Here is a 13,032-nt window from a genome sequence, read left to right as displayed (position 1 = left end):
TACATCGTATCGCACTCATCGGACAAATCGCACGGATCGGAAAAAGACTACCTTTGCTGTAATTGTTATGTAACCGCGTTCACTACATCGTATCGGACGCATCGCCTATCGGCAAATCCGTCCACGTTTCTCGGATGGGCAACTTTTGCGATGCGTGCGATCATGGCCTTCTTTAATAAATCGATTTTAATTGGTCAACTGTTACTATTATGTTGTGCCAAGTTCAGTGTCGCGCCAAAATGGCAGACGGAAAACTTATTTCGCGTGTAGAAAATTGCAAATAATTATATAATTTGAGGCGTTCCCATTACAGTAAGTAATCAAGTCGTTGGTTACATATATATATATATATTATGTAACCAATATTTCTTTCGTTTCTTCCTCTTCAATTAAGACGCAATGAAGCAATTACAAATTCTTATTCGCTAACAGACGTAATTAATAGACCTAACCTCAACTCCTCTGTTTTCAGTAATGTCAATATCGTACGACGTCATGTTTTAAACAGCTGATAGGGGAATCCGATGAGGCGATGAGGTAGATCCGTTACAGTGAACGCACTGCACTTAAAATATCCGTTGCGTGCGATTCGTACGAGGAGAGCGATACGATGTAGTGAACGCTTACCTTTAGACCTCCGAAGACGATCTTATCCTATTTATGATGTGATAGAGAAAACCATGCATTTGACTTAATAGTGTGAGCAGCGCTGGTCAGCAGTGCGTGAGGAACTTACCCACGACGTCCATGTCTCCGGAGACCAGCGCCGTGTGGAAGGACGGGGCGTCGGCGGACACCTCGCAGCTGTAGCGGCCTGACAGCGACAACTGCACGTGTCGCAGAGTCAGCTGCGTCGCATTCGATTTCCCCTGCTGCAAGAGAACAGCGACGTTTTGAATAGACATGACATGACTTCATGAGTGCACAGGGATGTAGGCCTACTCGTCTGAATCTGACGAAGCACAACCACTCTCTGCCCTGATCTGATTCACAACGACAGGCTTGCATGCAGGTGGACTAAATCAATCCCACGCTCTAATCGTCACTTACTACATTAAACCTGAGAGTATATATCGGGGGGGGGGAGTGTACTGAGGGAAAACTCTTGATCGGAGTGTAAAGGTAAGACTTTAGACAACATAGTATAATACCGGGTGATTCAGTAAAAGCGTGCAAAATTAAATAGGAAATGGGGGACGTTCTACTGAACATTTTGGGATAGGGAATTTGGAGTCTACAAAGCAAGATTAATTCAAGGTGGGCCTAAACATCGCTATAGCTTATTATTTTCCGTTTAATACATATTTACATTTATTATTTATTTATTTATTTAATCTGACAGGATTAACCTCTTTCCTTACTATTTATTTTACCAGTTTTGTGAAAAAAAGTGTCATATTTTTTTATTTTCGTAAAGAGGTCATTTAATATTGCAGAATCACTGTACATCACTAATTTTCTTACATACTTAAAAAATCACTATGAAGTAGACAATGGGACTCAAACGAGTTAACTCGGGTTAATAAATTTTGACACATGTTAGCAACCCGAGTTAACTCGGGATAATAAGGGAAGAGGTTAAGGCCATAAGGCCTTCTCTTCCATGCTACCAGATAGCACATATAAATACAAAAAAAAATACAAACACTGATGAAAATAATACAAATTAATTTAAAGCCCTATAGAGGGTCAACAGAGTCAAAAGAGAACACTATAGAGCTCTCATCGAGCTAATACAAGAAAAAAGAAAGAAAACAGAGATAGCAATGGTGATAATAATAATAATAATAATAATAATAAATACATTACATATTAATTGTCAATTTTACAACAGCATAGTTACAATATTTACTATATGTCATGGGTTAAGGCGAAGTTGCGCAACCTGACAGGTGTTCAACACGCAATTCCATGAACTAGAATGTGATTTTTAAATTTAAATTTGAATTTTGATTTAAATTTAAATTTAATAGTAGTTGATAATAAATCCTTAAAAAGTGTCTCATTCTAATTACACTGAACAACAAGAATTTTGCTCCGACTTAAAACAATGTGTCTCTTATGGTTTGATGTGCACTGAATCCGAAAATGCATTCTTTTCTTGGTATATCGTAAGGTTTTTAAGATATACTATGATTTCACTTTTCGATAAGCGCTGCCCAGGAAACATCTGGCGCGGGTTTGGTGTATAAACCAAAAGAAAAGCTACTGTATTTTATGAGTTTATGACTTATTTTCGGTTTTTATGGTTGTTGGCATGTTCTTTTGTACTTCAAATAAATAAACAGATATTTGTCCCTTCTATTAAGTAAATTTCATAACAGTTCAAAGTGAGGTCTATGCAATGAACAAACAAGGGTGTGGTTTTCAGTATTCATAGGGAAAGTTTACCAGTTTGAGTGAAGACAAATTAAAAGAGGCATTATCATCGGTCCACAAATTCACAAAGTTACGGCTGACCCTTTGTTTGAGATAAAACTTTCCATTACAGAAAGAATGGCATGGCGCGCTTTCAAAGACCCTTGCTCAAATTTCCTTGGAAATTCTGAGGCAGAGAATTACATAGAACGTGTTGTGGAAACCATGTTAAGTGCATATGACAAAATGGAGTGTAATATATCTCTCAGAATACACTTTTTACATTCTCATTTGGATTTCTTTCCTCCCAAATTTTGGAGCGGTAAGCGACGAGCATGGGGAAAGATTTCATCGTTAAATATCTGAAATGGAAACGGTATAATTCAGAGTGAGACAAGTAACCAACAGCCTTGGTACTCAGATAAACTTCCTGTCAGTATCAAATTCCCCTTCAAGGACACACGATCGCGTACCTTTTAATTGTTTCCCTTCTCATTTCCCTTCTTTTTTTATTCTCCATTATCGAAATATTGGATAGGTGTACTAATCCTGCCTGCCATAGTATTTATTTAACGCTTAAATCCGTTCTAACCTAATCTAGAAATTACATACCAAGAAAAAAGGCGTATTTACGCTATCAAAGGGATTTCGTAAATATTCTGTAGCTTTTTCTTTTAAAGGAAACTTGTATGTTTTTCTATAATTCGCTAATGAAGAAATACCCTTCACAGGAAATGTTTCATTACCGGCTGAACATGTTCTGCGCAGCAAAACATGCTGGTGTTGTCCATTACTCTAATGGAGTTTTCATATAGGCGCTCTTATAGGAATCTGTAATCTTTATGGAAATGCTGTGTTTTATCATGTAAACACGGATTTGGAGCCAGAATCCCCACACATTTGATAAACGTAACACACTGAAACAGTTAAATCTTCAAATTGCATCATTCAGCAGATATGAAGTAGGATATCTAATTTCTCCTGGGAAAAGATTATGCATTTACAATTACAGAACTCAGTTGTTCATACTAAATTATAGGATATAAAAAAGCAAACAATAAATATTTTTTTAGTAATGAAAGTATTTTTGTTTCCTTCACATAATCGCACAAAATACAAAATTAATAATAAAATTGTGGCGTTAATTTGTTATGGCGTTCACATGTACCGAGTGAAGAACAATTTTCTGTAAATTGTAATGGAAAATTAACAATAATTGTAATCAGAAAGATTTAAACTCCCTACGCAAAATTCGAACTTCAATTTTTATTCACAGTTATCTCAGATGTGAATTTTCACACGCCGTTTTATAGCTAAGGTTACAATATAAGTGACTTTTGCTTTTCCTGTCTGAAGGTAGTCGTAGAAACGTGGTATTGTTTATATTTTAGACATATTTAGAAGATTTTAATTTATCAGTTAGATCGAGAAATGTTTGCTGTATTGCGAAAAAAATTTAGTGTGATCAACTGCCTTTACTTGAAAATATTTGCAAAAACATCGTTATGTCTTCCCTCACCTTACTATTATCTCTAACACCACCACCACCACCACCACCATCACCACCACCATCACCACCACCACCACCACCAACACCATCAGATCCATGTTATCTTTTTAAGTACGAATATGAACGCACCTTGAAAAGAAGTAGACCTATGTAAACGCTTCCTGCCGATTATTATAGGTTATGTATGGTCATATTTTAACATTCATCTTTGCGAATTTTGTTAATGGTAACTTCGTTCTTTAGATATGCCTTGATAAACCTCACAATGATCTTAATGGATACATGCGCGTATATGAATACTACAAAGAAGAGATAATTTATAGAAGGGGAACATCATACAACACGTCGAATCCTATGCACATTTCAAGAAGTCATATCACATTGTCAGGCCTTATTTACTAATGAGAAGAGAGATTATGGCATTATGTGAGTAGAGGCAGTAGTTACGTGGCATCGTAATTGCTTTATGAATAGAAATTGAGTCTATATAACGTTACGGAATTGACTAGACCCTACTAATAATTAAATCGTTCGCATAATCAGACAGAAATTTCTTAAATCCAGAACTTCAATTGATATAACTCATTGACTACTGCATGCTCAAGAAGTGTAACTAAATAAATGTATACGTTATTTCTGTACTGTAGGCCTACTAGGACTTCTGTCTTTCCAGCTTCTCGTATGCGGTATTAACCGTATTCAATGGCACGTAATAATAAATTAAACCGTGGCGCTACAGCCCATGAATGGCCAAGACCGACCAACCAACTGCTGGCCTCACCTCCACATGCCTCAGCAGAGGTGAACGGTTATCCAGCTAGAATGAGGATAACGTGTGGTTAAAACGATGATACCCACCCCAACTGTTATAGCTGGTTTACGAAATCGAATTTCGATACCAATCTTAACTCCCCAAATTCATCACCGCCATACTCTTGCCGAAATTTCTTGAGAATATTCTTTCCTTATGAGGACTCGAACCAGCGCTCATTGAGTAAAGCGAGCCTTTAGGCATGATGCCTTAGAATAGACCATGACTCCACGACGCTGGACTTGTTCAGTAACAAGGCAATGAAAATTACTTTATGATATTTATTTATTTGCTTGTTTGTTATCTTGATTGATTGATTGATTTACTTATTTATTTATTTTTTAAAATAATTAAAGCACTCTATTTTTCACACTTACTGTAGAGTAGAAATTGTAACTTATATTCTTAAAATAGTAATAATAATAATAATAATAATAATAATAATAATAATAATAATAATAATAATAATTACTATTATTGATTTAAGTTAGAACAGTTAAGGCCGTAAGACCTCTTCCACTTAACCAGCAAAAAAGGCCTATACAGACATAAATGAATGAACTTACAAGTTATAAAGATCACAACAAATTGAATTCGATAACAGTTACGTGTATACAAGAGTTTCTTAAGAATTAAACAGTAAAATACTATAATAATAATAATAATAATAATAATAATAATAATAATAATAATAATAATAATAATAATGACTTTATTTAACCTGGCAGAGTTAAGGCCGTAAGGCCTTCTCTTACACTCAACCAGGATTAAAACTTGCTTACACAGTTGAACATAAAACTGGATCGGAATTAAGTAATTACATACTGATACAATTTAGGTACATAATGAGATGAAAAGAGGTAGTTACATAAAATTTACCTCATAAAATAAAAATAAACATAGTGAAATACATATTAAAGTTGTTAGAATCAAATACGAATCACATAAAAACAGAAGCCGGTAATTCAATAAAAACATATTAATTAAACAATGAGATACAAACTATGTAGCAAAATTAAACCAATATACATAGAATGTTAGTTCGGGCAGAAAAAGATATCAGATGATAGACGACATTAAGATATATGGATCATATGAGGAGACAAAGATATATATATATATATATATATATATATATATATATATATATATATATATATATGTCAGATAATATGTTCAGTCTTTATCAGATAGTTGGTTCAGTGCCTTTCCCTCAGCTAGTTGATCCAATTTCTCTCTCTCAGCTAGTTTCTATAGTCTCTCAGCAAAATCGAACCCGTCTCTCTCTCATCTTATTCAGTCGCGTTTCTTGCTCTCAGCCTATTCAGTTAATTTTATCTCTCTCAGCTACTTGATACAGTTTCCCAGACTAGTCACTCCAATCTCTCTTTTCATCTCTAGCCCGTTCAATCTCTCTCTCTCTCTCTCTTCTCATATCAGACTAGTCTGTTCAGTCTGTCTCGCTCAGCTAGTAGTTGATCCAGTCTCCCTATCTCTTAGCTTTAGTTCAGTCTCCTTCTCTCTCATCTAACTGGTTCAGTCTCTCTTAGCTAGTTGGTTTAATCTCTCTTTCCCAGGTAGTTGGTCCAGTCTCTCCCTTAGCCTTATCGTTCCAATCACTCTCAGCTAGTTGGTCGTCTCTCTGTCTAATTAGTCTAGTCTTTCTCTCAGCTAGTTGGTTCAGTCTCTAAGCTGGTTGATCCTATCCCTCTCTCTCTCTCTATCTCAGTTAGTTGGTCCAGTCTCTCTTAGCTAGTTGGTCCGTCTCTCTCAGTTCTTTGGTCTAGTCTCAGTCACAGGTAATTAGTCCAGTTTGTCTCTCTGCTGGTTGGTTCAGTTTATCTCTCTCAGATAGTTGAGCCAGTCTCTCTCAGCCTAATCGGTCCAGTGTCTCAGGTAATTAGTCCAGTCTGTCTCAACCAAATTGGTCCAATCTCATACTCTCTTTCTCTCTCAGTTAGTTGGTCCAGTCTCTTTTAGCTATTTGGTCCGTCTCTCTCAGTTCTTTGGTCTAGTCTCAGTCTCAGGTAGTTAGTCCAGTTTGTCTCTCTGCTGGTTAGTCCAGTTTATCTCTCTCAGCTAGTTGATCCAGTCTCTCTCAGCCTAATCGGTCCAGTGTTTCAAATAATTAGTCAAGTCTGTCCCAACCAAATTGATCCAATCTCACACTCTCTTTCTCTCTCAGTTAGTTGGTCCAGTCTCTCTTAGCTATTTGTTCCGTCTCTCTCAGTTCTTTGGTCTAGTCTCAGTCTCAGGTAGTTAGTCCAGTTTGTCTCTCTGCTGGTTGGTCCAGTTTATCTCTCTCAGCTAGTTGATCCTCTCTCTCTCAGCCTAATCGGTCCAGTGTTTCAAACAATTAGTCCAATCTGTCTCAACCAAATTGGTCCAATCTCACACTCTCTTTCTCTCTCAGCTTAGTCGGTCCAGTCTCTCTCTCATCGTAGTTAATCTTGTCTCTCGGTCTAGTTGGTTCAGTTTTTTCTCTCTTTATACCGGATCTCTCTCTATCGATCCATTCTATCGCTCTCTCTCGGACTAGATGGACTAGTTTTTTCAATTTCCAGGGTGCTCACGCACAGAGAAGGCACCTAGAACTGAGGTGCTGGTGTAGAAGCGTATTTGATAAGCGCATCGCCGAGAGCTGAGGTTGATGGGAACGAGACGAGGTGACGGAGCCTCTTGCCGCTGTAAATCACAATTAATAGCGTTCAGCTGCGAATTCCCAGCGCTTTCTGATTTACACCCTACCTGTGCACTTTAGCACTTTAATCAGAACGGTCAGTATATGAGTAGAAAGCCAGTGGACTTACAAATCAGGAACGGACGTCTAATGTAATTTTTCGTGAAGGAATTAGGGCCTATGTGTCAAACTATAGCATTTAATATCATACAAAATATGTCTTAAAAGTCGAGTCTATTTCTGTGTTCTAGTATCACAAGCATTGTTAGTTAAATTTGTGCCAGAGTCGAAAAAAATCAATCTTTTAATTAAAAAATTAGGTGTGTACCGGTATTTATATTTAGCTTCGGTAGATGTAATTATGGAAATATCCTTATTCACTTAATTTAATGAAATCTACACGGTGGCTGAAGCAGTATATTTGGCTAAAAATCGAGCAGATCTGGGCTCGATTTCAGGTGAAGAATTGGAAATTTATCTCTCTTTCACAAGCACATTGTTTTTATACATCTTGATTACACAACTCTTAACACTATATCAATTTTGAAAACGTATTATATGTCTTTCACGTGTTAAATTTTATGTTACCTTGTTAACATGTTTCGGCCTGCTATTGGCCATCATCAGAACTGGTTGTTGCTGGTCTTGGCGCCTTTTGTTTTGTTTCCTGTAGTGTTTGTGTAGTGGAATGTGGAGTCAAAGATGTGAATGTTCTGAAATTGAGTTGTGTGTTGAGAATTTCATTTGGATGTGTTTTTGTGTGTTTGCATATTTCGTGAAAGACATATAATACGTTTTCCACATTGTTTTGTTTGTGCTATGTCATCTGTGTTGAACCGTAGCCTTGTACCGTGTTGAATATATAACCGGGTGCCGAATTTCATAGAGCAAACTCGGCTAATTTCGTGACACGGCTAATTTCGTGATATTTTTATTTAAATTTATAATGAAATTATACCAGCCACAAATGTAATTCTGATGATATAGTATAAACGACAGAAGATGTACATAGTAATATAGAGGACGAGAAGGTATCAAAGCAGCAGTCAAGGAGAAAGGCATTTCCAACCTTTCAGCTGACAAGCAAATATTCTGATGGGGGCAGATAAAAAGATTAATTTTTTTTCTTCCACTATGCTAATAATGTAAAAACAAGTGTTTATACAAATTTTGGTCACTCGACCGTAATTACGAGGCCCTCCAGAAAGTAATTTTCCCTGGGGCCGTTTACAGGAAAAAACACAATTGCATGGAAAGATTTATTGAAACAGACACAACAATTTTTGCGTTATTTGTCAACATATCACCCACTGGAATTGGGACATTTATCATACCATGGGATCAATTGTTGTATCCTTGTGTCTTAGAAGTCAGCCGCCTGGGATCGGAACCAGCGTTTGACAGCCGTGTGCACCTCTCTGTCGATTCCATGATATGACAAATGTCTCAGTTCTGTTGGGGAATATGTTGAAAAATAGCTCAACAATTGCTGTGTTTGTTCCAATAATTATAATTTTTTCTAATGAAATCGTGTTTTCTTTCTGTTAATGGTCCCTGGCGATCTTATTTTTTATGGCCCTCATAATTGTGGTCGAGTGGCCAAAATTTGTATAAGCACTTCTTTTGACATTATTAACATGGTGAAAGAAAAAAATTTAATTTTTTTATCTGCCCCCATCAGAATGTTTGCTTGTGAGTTAAAAGAGGTTAACAACGAAACAGCATCATCTTCAGGAATCAAATAAAGAATATCTGTGCTCAAAGAAACGCCGAGTGATAATCCTAATGATTTTTGTGGGGATCTTGCTGAGAAAATTTCGAAAACGACATGTATGGTGAAAGATGGATTCATTGTGTCGGTTGTGGGTCAGTGGTCTCATGCTACATATCAATACCTTTCAGAATACAGAAAGAACTTTAATTGTTTGGGTTGTAGTATGAATCTAACTGAGGAATTTAAAATTTGACCGAATATGACTAAATATTTTGAATTTAAGGACTATCATGAAAATATCCTTGTACTGTCACAGAATTATACCAACCCTTCTACAATGCTAAATGTTTTTCTTTATTTGTATGGCTTGTTGGTAATTGAAGCGTCGGCTGGAACAACGTTATAAGTTACATTTGGTAAAATTTACAGGAGCTGCAAAAATGTGTACACGTACAACGTTGTTCTTATAGGGTAGCAAACTTTTGAGTGGACAAATTTCACGTACTGCATTGATGGACAGTTGCAAGCCAAAGAGTATAGCAAGGTAACATGACATATTACAACATTATTACACGGAAACACGCCGAATGAAAATTTTGTAACTTACAACGTTGTTCCAGGCGACGCGACGCTTCAATTACTGTATAAATTCATTTGAGATAAAAATGCTGACATGTAACTTCCTGAAACCTAATAATGTACGTACATTAAATACACTATTTTTTTTAAGTTGAACCTTATTTTTGCACTAAAACCTTAGTATCACGAAATTAGCCGAGACTGCCCTAGCCTATTTGTTGTTTAAAATTATCACAAAAATGAGCAAATATCAATGAGTCCCATTCTTGAGCGACAATGGTGATGATGATGTTTATGAATGTGATGTGATGGTGTTGATGACTGTGGTGATAGTTATGGTCATGTCTGGAAGTGATGATGGTAGTGGTGACGATTTTAATTACGGTATTGTTGATAGTGATGATAGTAATGATGACTGTGAAGGTGATGATGTTGATGAATGACGACATCTGTTGCTACGAGGGTAATAACTGCAATTATTTTAATTATGGCCATGGTATTTGTGGTGCCGCTACTGGTGTTATGATTAGAGACAATAGATTTTCGCAATTAACATAAGTGCGAAATGCTCCCAAATTCTGTGAGAATAACTAATTTCATGTTTAAAAGCATTTTAATTATATTAGCGTAGTTTTTAATCCTCGATAAAATGCGAAATGTGTATGTTTCTGCAAAATGAGAGCAAAATTACATTTTATGAGTCATTTCTGTGTTTTTATAAAAAAACAATTTATCTAAAGATCCCTCCACATACGAATTTTTACATTTTTAAATAATTTGGCCACCTCTCCATATTATCTTTACACCACCACCACCACCACCACCACCACCACCACCACCACCACCACCACCACCACCACCATCATCATCGTACCGCTATACATGTATTTGAACTATTATTGCATTGGTTGATCCGTTTCGGGCTCAATGTTTTATAGACGTTCCAGGGCTTTTCCTTGGCGTATTTTTTTGTAACTGGTTATTTTACGGCACTTTATCAACTGCTATGATTATCTAGCGTCTGAATGACATGAAGGTGCTAGTGAGTCTATGGTCCAGCACCGAAAGTTACCCAGCATTTGATCTTAATGGGTTGAGGGAAAACTACGGATAAAATCTCAACCAGGGAACTTGTCGCAACTAAGATTTGAATCCGAGCCCGCTCGTTTCACGGTCAGATATTCTAACTGTCACTCCACACCGGTGGACTCCTTGCCGCCTTAATCCTATAACTTGGAAATATTTCATTATTCTTGGAAGACATTCTCATAGAGTCCGTTTAACAAGTGAAAGAAAATTATTTTTGTATTCCAGAGTTTAATGTAAAACTGGGGTGACTTATTGTTATTGTTGTTGTTTAGTCAACTGTCCGAAGACAGATCTGAACCTCACAAGAGATACTAACAAGGCACCACTTATGAAACAACTAGGCCAGGAGATAATGGAGTAGGATGGCCAGTTCCTTTCCCCCTCCATTGCATACATCGCCGAAAAGCTACATCCTATTACATTAGTCAGATTTCAGATGCATACAAACAATTGTTCTTCCTCCTACACATATCGTCAAGCGAGATGTATTGCCTGATAATAGATGTAGCCTACATATTAGCCAGAACCTCAATCAGAGGCTTTTTAATTGTATTGTTATTTATTTAATGTTATGGCCAATTTATTTAACAGAAGAATATCCTATGCAGAGGCGCCATTTAAGATGGTAAAATAATAATTGATTAGTAGGTCCACTACTGGAGAAAAGATGTGACATCTGTACTTTATATATTAAAATAGTCCATTGTTTTTTAAACGATTAAGAAATAAAAAAAGACGAGCTACTTAATCACTTTTCCCAAAAGAAACCAAGACTTTACTCTTTGCTATATCTGTTGTTGTTTTTTCTTATTTTATTGGGTTATTTTACGACGCTGTATCAACATATAGGTCATTTAGCGTCTGAATGATATGAAAGTGATAATGCCGGTGAAATGAGTCCGGGGTCCAGCACCGAAAGTTACCCAGCATTTGCTCGTATTGGGTTGAGGGAAAACCCCGGAAAAAGCCTCAACCAGGTAACTTGCCCTGACCGGGATTCGAACCCGGGCCACCTGGTTTCACAGCCAGACGCGCTGACCGTTACTCCACAGGTGTGGACCTGTTGCTGTTGTTACTTATTGTGAATAAAAGTACATTTCTTGTTAACTAAAATTAAAATTTATTTATCATAAAATTGTGTGTGTCCATTTGTTGTACCTACATCACATAAACAAGTAAATCTAAATTACGCATCGAGTGAAAAGGATAAGAAGTTAAAAACTAGGCCTAAGTTTATAAATTAAAGATATACAGTAAAGTTCAGTAAACCTGACCATAAAGTAAGAAAAATATATCATTATGTCATATTTGTGACCTAAAATAATAAACAAATGCATAAGAAATGAACTTTAAAAATATGTTCAGTATATCCTTATCTGATATGTTTTAAATAAATTTTGTTTTATTGTCAAATTTACCCAGTTTAAGATATGGAAAAATAGTTCATTTCAAAGGAAATATGGAGAAAGTATGCTACGCGATGTATTTATAAGATCTTCCCCAAAAAATGTTGCCCCCTCCCTCGCAAAGAAAAACTTAAATGATGCCCCTGATACTATACAATATTTTCAGGAACACGCTAAGTCTTCACCGGCACAACATTGAACGTCAACCCGGCACAGTGATTTTCCGTGATTGTGATTTTTTAGAAACACCCTGTATTTGAAATTACGCCTGCCCCCGCACCGAAGTTGTGGACTTAACACTAATGCCCGTTAATGACTGCAGTGTTTTTACGTGAAACATATAAATCAGGCACCGCAGGCTGATTGAGGCTGCGCAGCCGCAGGGCCGATGGCTCACGGCTCGGGCAAAAAAAGAAAAAGAGCCGTTTCATGTCGCGCAGCGAAGGGGAAGACGCGCGTCACTCTGTCGGCAGAGAACCATGGCACACAGACTTCTCTATTTGTTATGACCAGCTACGTACTTGTATTTAACTGTAATGCCATTTGAGCGATCTTCATCTCTACAGGCCGAATCTTCTTACTTTATACCATAAGGGACAAACCTAACAATTTCCCCCCTATTACTACACATGCTAGTGGATTATAGTGATTTTCTAGTTGCCAGGTTGAATTTTCTTTTGCCAACTTTGTTTAAAATTTCGGAACTGAAAAATAGTACAACTAGCAGTTACTTTCTAGCTGCTATGCTGGCAGCATCGTTTGCCTTTGAAGAAGCTGCCAACATTCATGACAAAAGTTATTAGCGAATGTCCCAAATTTTATTTTATTTTCACTATCTGACCTTCCAAGGCTTGCCTATAGACACAGAATAACACACAATTTACA

The 13,032-nt window shown here is 36.8% G+C and overlaps 1 protein-coding gene across 1 annotated transcript in view; it reads right to left on the bottom strand.

The window, feature by feature from the left end:
- LOC138702764 (uncharacterized) overlaps window positions 1–13,032 on the bottom strand; it is a 485,562-nt gene that overhangs the window by 151,687 nt on the left and 320,843 nt on the right. The window contains exon 2 of the mRNA XM_069830064.1: window positions 737–872. Coding sequence (XP_069686165.1) covers window positions 737–872 — 136 coding nt within the window. The remainder of the gene's footprint in view (window positions 1–736; window positions 873–13,032) is intronic.

This window comes from Periplaneta americana, chromosome 7 (genome assembly GCF_040183065.1).
Source record: "Periplaneta americana isolate PAMFEO1 chromosome 7, P.americana_PAMFEO1_priV1, whole genome shotgun sequence".
NCBI classification, from domain to species: Eukaryota; Metazoa; Arthropoda; class Insecta; order Blattodea; family Blattidae; genus Periplaneta; species Periplaneta americana.
The sequence above is the reverse complement of the archived record's forward strand: the minus strand, read 5'-3'. Positions and strand labels throughout refer to the sequence as shown.